The 8,193-nt window shown below is 36.9% G+C and overlaps 2 protein-coding genes across 2 annotated transcripts in view; one reads left to right on the top strand and one right to left on the bottom strand.

The window, feature by feature from the left end:
* T265_00924 (hypothetical protein) overlaps positions 1–8,193 on the bottom strand; it is a gene marked incomplete at both ends in the record, with an annotated part of 65,230 nt that overhangs the window by 31,651 nt on the left and 25,386 nt on the right. The window lies entirely within an intron of this gene.
* T265_00925 (hypothetical protein) overlaps positions 5,779–8,193 on the top strand; it is a gene marked incomplete at both ends in the record, with an annotated part of 85,226 nt that continues 82,811 nt past the window's right edge. Inside the window, 2 exons of the mRNA XM_009164820.1 lie at positions 5,779–5,954; positions 8,041–8,101. Of these exons, the coding sequence (XP_009163084.1) occupies positions 5,779–5,954; positions 8,041–8,101 (237 nt within the window). The remainder of the gene's footprint in view (positions 5,955–8,040; positions 8,102–8,193) is intronic.

Raw genomic sequence — 8,193 nt, 5'->3', positions numbered from 1 at the left:
TTACTTACTTACTTACTTACTTACTTACTTACTTACTTACTTACTTACTTACTTACTTACTTACTTACTTACTTACTTACTTACTTACTTACTTACTTACTTACTTACTTACTTACTTACTTACTTACTTACTTACTTACTTACTTACTTACTTACTTACTTACTTACTTACTTACTTACTTACTTACTTACTTACTTACTTACTTACTTACTTACTTACTTACTTACTTACTTACTTACTTACTTACTTACTTACTTACTTACTTACTTACTTACTTACTTACTTACTTACTTACTTACTTACTTACTTACTTACTTACTTACTTACTTACTTACTTACTTACTTACTTACTTACTTACTTACTTACTTACTTACTTACTTACTTACTTACTTACTTACTTACTTACTTACTTACTTACTTACTTACTTACTTACTTACTTACTTACTTACTTACTTACTTACTTACTTACTTACTTACTTACTTACTTACTTACTTACTTACTTACTTACTTACTTACTTACTTACTTACTTACTTACTTACTTACTTACTTACTTACTTACTTACTTACTTACTTACTTACTTACTTACTTACTTACTTACTTACTTACTTACTTACTTACTTACTTACTTACTTACTTACTTACTTACTTACTTACTTACTTACTTACTTACTTACTTACTTACTTACTTACTTACTTACTTACTTACTTACTTACTTACTTACTTACTTACTTACTTACTTACTTACTTACTTACTTACTTACTTACTTACTTACTTACTTACTTACTTACTTACTTACTTACTTACTTACTTACTTACTTACTTACTTACTTACTTACTTACTTACTTACTTACTTACTTACTTACTTACTTACTTACTTACTTACTTACTTACTTACTTACTTACTTACTTACTTACTTACTTACTTACTTACTTACTTACTTACTTACTTACTTACTTACTTACTTACTTACTTACTTACTTACTTACTTACTTACTTACTTACTTACTTACTTACTTACTTACTTACTTACTTACTTACTTACTTACTTACTTACTTACTTACTTACTTACTTACTTACTTACTTACTTACTTACTTACTTACTTACTTACTTACTTACTTACTTACTTACTTACTTACTTACTTACTTACTTACTTACTTACTTACTTACTTACTTACTTACTTACTTACTTACTTACTTACTTACTTACTTACTTACTTACTTACTTACTTACTTACTTACTTACTTACTTACTTACTTACTTACTTACTTACTTACTTACTTACTTACTTACTTACTTACTTACTTACTTACTTACTTACTTACTTACTTACTTACTTACTTACTTACTTACTTACTTACTTACTTACTTACTTACTTACTTACTTACTTACTTACTTACTTACTTACTTACTTACTTACTTACTTACTTACTTACTTACTTACTTACTTACTTACTTACTTACTTACTTACTTACTTACTTACTTACTTACTTACTTACTTACTTACTTACTTACTTACTTACTTACTTACTTACTTACTTACTTACTTACTTACTTACTTACTTACTTACTTACTTACTTACTTACTTACTTACTTACTTACTTACTTACTTACTTACTTACTTACTTACTTACTTACTTACTTACTTACTTACTTACTTACTTACTTACTTACTTACTTACTTACTTACTTACTTACTTACTTACTTACTTACTTACTTACTTACTTACTTACTTACTTACTTACTTACTTACTTACTTACTTACTTACTTACTTACTTACTTACTTACTTACTTACTTACTTACTTACTTACTTACTTACTTACTTACTTACTTACTTACTTACTTACTTACTTACTTACTTACTTACTTACTTACTTACTTACTTACTTACTTACTTACTTACTTACTTACTTACTTACTTACTTACTTACTTACTTACTTACTTACTTACTTACTTACTTACTTACTTACTTACTTACTTACTTACTTACTTACTTACTTACTTACTTACTTACTTACTTACTTACTTACTTACTTACTTACTTACTTACTTACTTACTTACTTACTTACTTACTTACTTACTTACTTACTTACTTACTTACTTACTTACTTACTTACTTACTTACTTACTTACTTACTTACTTACTTACTTACTTACTTACTTACTTACTTACTTACTTACTTACTTACTTACTTACTTACTTACTTACTTACTTACTTACTTACTTACTTACTTACTTACTTACTTACTTACTTACTTACTTACTTACTTACTTACTTACTTACTTACTTACTTACTTACTTACTTACTTACTTACTTACTTACTTACTTACTTACTTACTTACTTACTTACTTACTTACTTACTTACTTACTTACTTACTTACTTACTTACTTACTTACTTACTTACTTACTTACTTACTTACTTACTTACTTACTTACTTACTTACTTACTTACTTACTTACTTACTTACTTACTTACTTACTTACTTACTTACTTACTTACTTACTTACTTACTTACTTACTTACTTACTTACTTACTTACTTACTTACTTACTTACTTACTTACTTACTTACTTACTTACTTACTTACTTACTTACTTACTTACTTACTTACTTACTTACTTACTTACTTACTTACTTACTTACTTACTTACTTACTTACTTACTTACTTACTTACTTACTTACTTACTTACTTACTTACTTACTTACTTACTTACTTACTTACTTACTTACTTACTTACTTACTTACTTACTTACTTACTTACTTACTTACTTACTTACTTACTTACTTACTTACTTACTTACTTACTTACTTACTTACTTACTTACTTACTTACTTACTTACTTACTTACTTACTTACTTACTTACTTACTTACTTACTTACTTACTTACTTACTTACTTACTTACTTACTTACTTACTTACTTACTTACTTACTTACTTACTTACTTACTTACTTACTTACTTACTTACTTACTTACTTACTTACTTACTTACTTACTTACTTACTTACTTACTTACTTACTTACTTACTTACTTACTTACTTACTTACTTACTTACTTACTTACTTACTTACTTACTTACTTACTTACTTACTTACTTACTTACTTACTTACTTACTTACTTACTTACTTACTTACTTACTTACTTACTTACTTACTTACTTACTTACTTACTTACTTACTTACTTACTTACTTACTTACTTACTTACTTACTTACTTACTTACTTACTTACTTACTTACTTACTTACTTACTTACTTACTTACTTACTTTACCTAACTACCTACTTACTTACTTACCTACGTACCTACATACATGAATACATACATCAGTACATCGACCAAGTGTTCATTTTACATGTGTACGTGTTTATCGCATCCAACGCGTTCGACTCCCTCCCTAATCTCTATTATCGCCCCTTACTTCTAGCCTATACGCTGTCGGAAGTCACGAAACCCACAAGTTAAAAACGTTGAATCAGGTGAAACTTTGGTTTTCACTTAACAGAGGACCATTCAGCAGCCAGGCGCACACGAAAACAGAATATGTCCAGCGACAGGAAGCTCTCCCAAGACTCTGAAGTTATGGGCATTCCTTTGGCAGCGGAAATCACTGCAAAATACTGCAAAAGGTCCATGTACGCATGTCTGGTGGTTACATTTATCATGATTTGTTTCTGTTTACAAACTCCGAATGATGTTTTCCTCAAACGGTTTGACGGGAATCTCGCTGCAGATCAGAAGACTATGTCACATGGAGAAATACCGTCTGGAAAGTATTTTTAGCTAATTGTCTGTCTGACGAGTTAGCACCGTTAAGTACGTCGGAAAAAGGTAATTTTTCAAATTTCCGCCAAAGCTTTTCGTGATAGTGAACTTGGAGCTCAGCGCTCATCCACACACACACACACACACACTGCATTGGCCGTCACCTAGCGAGGGTCGCTCACATGGGACAAAGGTAATTTATTCATTGTATGGACGTAATATTCTACCCATAAGTTTACTGAAAACTCTTCGACAATAATCTTAGTAATAGTGTATTACGTCTGTACAATGTACTTCGATATCTCGAATGTGGTATGAACTGAAACATGAGGCGGCCCGGTGCGGCACATTCAACTGAGAAGAACATTCTAAAAGAGCGATTCAGCTGAGTTCCAGACGGGTCTCTTGTCAGAACCTACTGGATACACGCATGATACACCACAAGGCTTTTGACGGCTGACAGGTTGTAGGCTTTTACCTCTGGCTGACCAGAAACCAATGATAAGGACGCATCAGTCGCTTTTACGGCCGCATCCATTTAAATCCAGAATTACAAAGCACAACCAGGTAAACAGCCCGCATAATTTACGTGAGATATGGGTATTGGTTAACGTGATAAACAGACAGTACCACGCCTCACGAAGCGGGAAGAACCGCACGCGATTAAAAGACACTTCTATTTTGGAAAGTGATTAGACCAAATTCGCATACTTGTGACGTCGTTAAACCTTGCTTGTGCGAAAGGAGATGAGAGGTCATTAATCGTGCTACCGTCGTCTATTTGATGCTCCTGGTGTAAAAATAAAAAATGCACTGGTGCGCTGTTACCTCCGTAGCGTATAGTGACATTTGTTCATTTCTAATCTACCTTCACCTATTTCCGTCACAGCCAACAAACGGCCCCGATCAATCGCTATTCTCTTTCTTGAGGTCTACAATATTTTGTCCCAGCCCCTGAGTGCAATGACACTTCTAAAGAAGTCCTGTTGTATGTCAAGTAATGAACAGACAACCAGATTTTTTTGATAAATGCCCTCATTTGCACAGGAATTCGTTTTTTATACAACTGAATCTCTCTAATGTACTACTCATAAGGTTGCTGAAAATCCGTCGACAGCAACCTTATGAGTAGTACATTACAAACATACATGTATCGTGATACCTCGGATATCGTAGCGACTGAAACATGAGGCCGCCTGGTGCAGCACATTCAGTTGCCTGAAAACATCATAAACGAGAGATTCAGCTGGGTTCAAGGTGAGTCTCTCGAAAAAAACAAATTAGTCCGCAAATGAGTGTGTATTAGCTGAATCTCTCGTTTATAATAATCCGCCTCGAAACGTTTGTAACGACCTTGTGATTAGGGTGTTACGTTTCAATAACTGCATGCTTTTTTTAGTTCCACACAATAAACTCTGATAGAGAAAGGCAATCACACAAACTGCACTTGCTCACAGCATGAAGACTACTCACTTAGCTTGATTCCCTGACCCGGCAACTGTTGAATCACACTTCCCTGAATAATAATCTCACTCGACGTCTCTTCATCCAAACTAATTCATCGTGAAAACGCTTTTCGGACGCCCTAACCTTCCCCCCGAATCTCTTCTGTTCCTCTATGTTCTGCGAGCTTCTGTGGACCTAGTAACAGTCGATACAACACGGTGGGTAACTCAGCGAATGTCTTTGTTACGCATGGTGAGAAAGGACCAGAAAACATCATGAGGATAGATGCCAAAAAGGATTTTGGCATCTGGGTCTCCTCAAACTTGTCCTTCTCAATGCACCATAAGAAATCTGCCAAAAAGGCATTCGCCATTTTACGGACGAACTGGCTCACCTTCTCCCGTATTACTCGAATGGACTTCCAAATACTCTATGGGGTCTACGTCAGACCGCTCCTGGAATAAGCCAACCAAGTTGTCTACTCAGGACGCACGAAAGACGTCACCCTCATTGAGCGTGTTCAGCGGGCCGCTACGAGAATGGTTGCCGGCCTCAAATCCGTGGACTACGAAACGCGTCTCGCGATGCTTGATCTCTTTCCCCTGGGGTACCGTCGCCTCCGAGGGGACCTAATTCTTACTTGCGCCCTGTTTGAACAAAGCTTGGTCAACAAATTTTTCACCATTGACCCGGATGGTGACCCAGCGGGGACATGGTAAGAAGATTTTCAAGCTCAGAGCGCACACATTCATTAGGCGAAATTTTCTCTCATTTCGGGCAGTATCTACGTGGAATGATCTTCCTCCGACGGTTGTCCACGCTCCTTCTAGAACCCAGTTTAAGGCACTATTAGACATTTATTTACACGAATCCTCGCTCTGAGAAAATAAAGAGCAGCGCTACACCCTTTTTTCACTTGTGCCTTTCACGTGAACGACAGCCGCTGAAAGACAAGAACAAAACCGACCCGGGAAACTTGGGCAAAAGCCTCGATCCTGTGTATCAATCCGTGAATCCGTGAATTGTTTCAAGGTGTCCCGTTCTCGCATTACTGTGGCACGATAGGCGGCAGCATGGGTACAGTAGTAAATTTAATGGAGAGGAGCGGTGGAAACCTATGTTGAGACACGATGGATGGAATGACTCCCAAACTTATTTGTTTGTATGCCACTGTACCGTTAGTTGGGTCGTTACGGTCCACTTGTCTGTCATTCCACTCACGTCATCATGCTGGTCATTCCCGTGTGAGCCTGAGTAGAAAAATCTGTGCAAGTCCAACTTGGCGTCACAATGGATGATGGACTGCATGACACGAAGCTGCCCAGACACAGTTGGCCAGGACCACTATTGTTTTTCTCCATCTTTGTCGTTCATGTACAGCGATCAAGTGATAGATGCCATGTTCCAGATGCCTCTGGTAGCTAAGCAATCGTTTCATCGGCTGATTTCACTGCGACTATTTGTGACTGAGGAAGCTGAAACTGTGAATTAAGCTGCGTTATCTCTTTATGTTACTAATTTTGTTTGTGTAAAACGAATAACGCCCAGCTGTAGCACCCTTCCGCTGCCCAGCTGCCATGCCACCCCAAAGAAGCACGAGGGATGGGATACTGCCAGGTTCCCAGACGGGAGAAGTCGAAAGGCGGAGGTCGGTTCGAATCACGGACCTTCCAGCCAGTAACCACTAAGTAATCTCACCGCCTGGTTTGTGTATTTAACAGCTTGGTTTTAAACGTAATACGCATGATCCAGGTAAGTTTAGAAAACAGGCACGAGCTTTTGAAACTTTATCACATGGGCAACCGGAATATCACAAAAACAGCAAGACTTTGGTGTCAGGCATACTAACAAGACACCAACGACAGATAAAAGTGTTCGGGGCTGGTTGGAAAGTATCACAGCATAAACTCAATTGAAAACAAATGGTACCTTGTCAGCGAAGGCACTGCGCCGGATAATATCTCGTCCAGCATCCGAAATACGACTCTGGGGACGAGTGATACTGAGGAGATATGAATTTAAACCAGTGTCGAACAGAACAAGTTCAAGAGCTAACTGGTCTCAGCAAATAGTGTGCTTGGAGCGTGCTGTTTCCTGTTTCAGTCGTTGTTGCATCCCAACAAACAATTAGGCCCAGGTGATTCTAAAAGCGATGGACTCGTACACGTTGGTTTTGACTAGAACGGGCCGAACCAGTTGATATTTTTTGAAGGAAATGTTGCCAGTACATAGATACGAACCAGAGTAACTGAGCTGAATTAATTGAATCCCGCCCGTACTACCTAAACTTCCTACTGGACAAGTTACTGTTCGTTGAACGAAGAGTAATTTTGTTCCAACACCGTGGAGTTCCGCCAAAAAATGCGCTGCGTATCCGTGAAACTTACTGTCCAAAGACTGCACCCCATGTAACCATCGGTTATCCACGGGAAGAATTCCATGCAAAACAGAGATTGCACCCTGCCTTCACAGAACTGTGGGAAACGAATGTCAGAATCCAGTGTAGATTCTCCTCCCACTTGGTTGCGATCGTGGTCGATCATACGGTAGTATGACTGTCACTCATTCTCATCAGTTACCCCTATAATGGACAAAGTCTGACTCCCACCAGGCAAAAAACCCAAGGATACCTGTGTGATCTCATATCTAACTGCAGTATGCTCTTGAAATATTCAACTTTGTGTGCTGCTGACCAGCTCCTTTAAATGTACATAGGGTAGGGTGGGTAGCTCATTATACGGACACGTATGGAAAATTAGAGGTATATGTAGCCCTCAATACCTTACTGGCCCATCTTCTAGTAAACAGCTTGCTCGGGCAGAAAAGATCCCTGCTGGTTCTGCCAATCCTGGAGTTCTTCAGGTAGGCGTAGTCCCTGAGTTTCCAGCAATCTTATGTTCAAGTGGGCAGGTATCCTCACTTACAAAGTATACTGATGTTAACGAGGAATTTAA

Source organism: Opisthorchis viverrini (genome assembly GCF_000715545.1).
Source record: "Opisthorchis viverrini unplaced genomic scaffold opera_v5_9, whole genome shotgun sequence".
Classification (NCBI taxonomy): domain Eukaryota; kingdom Metazoa; phylum Platyhelminthes; class Trematoda; order Opisthorchiida; family Opisthorchiidae; genus Opisthorchis; species Opisthorchis viverrini.
The sequence above is the reverse complement of the archived record's forward strand: the minus strand, read 5'-3'. Positions and strand labels throughout refer to the sequence as shown.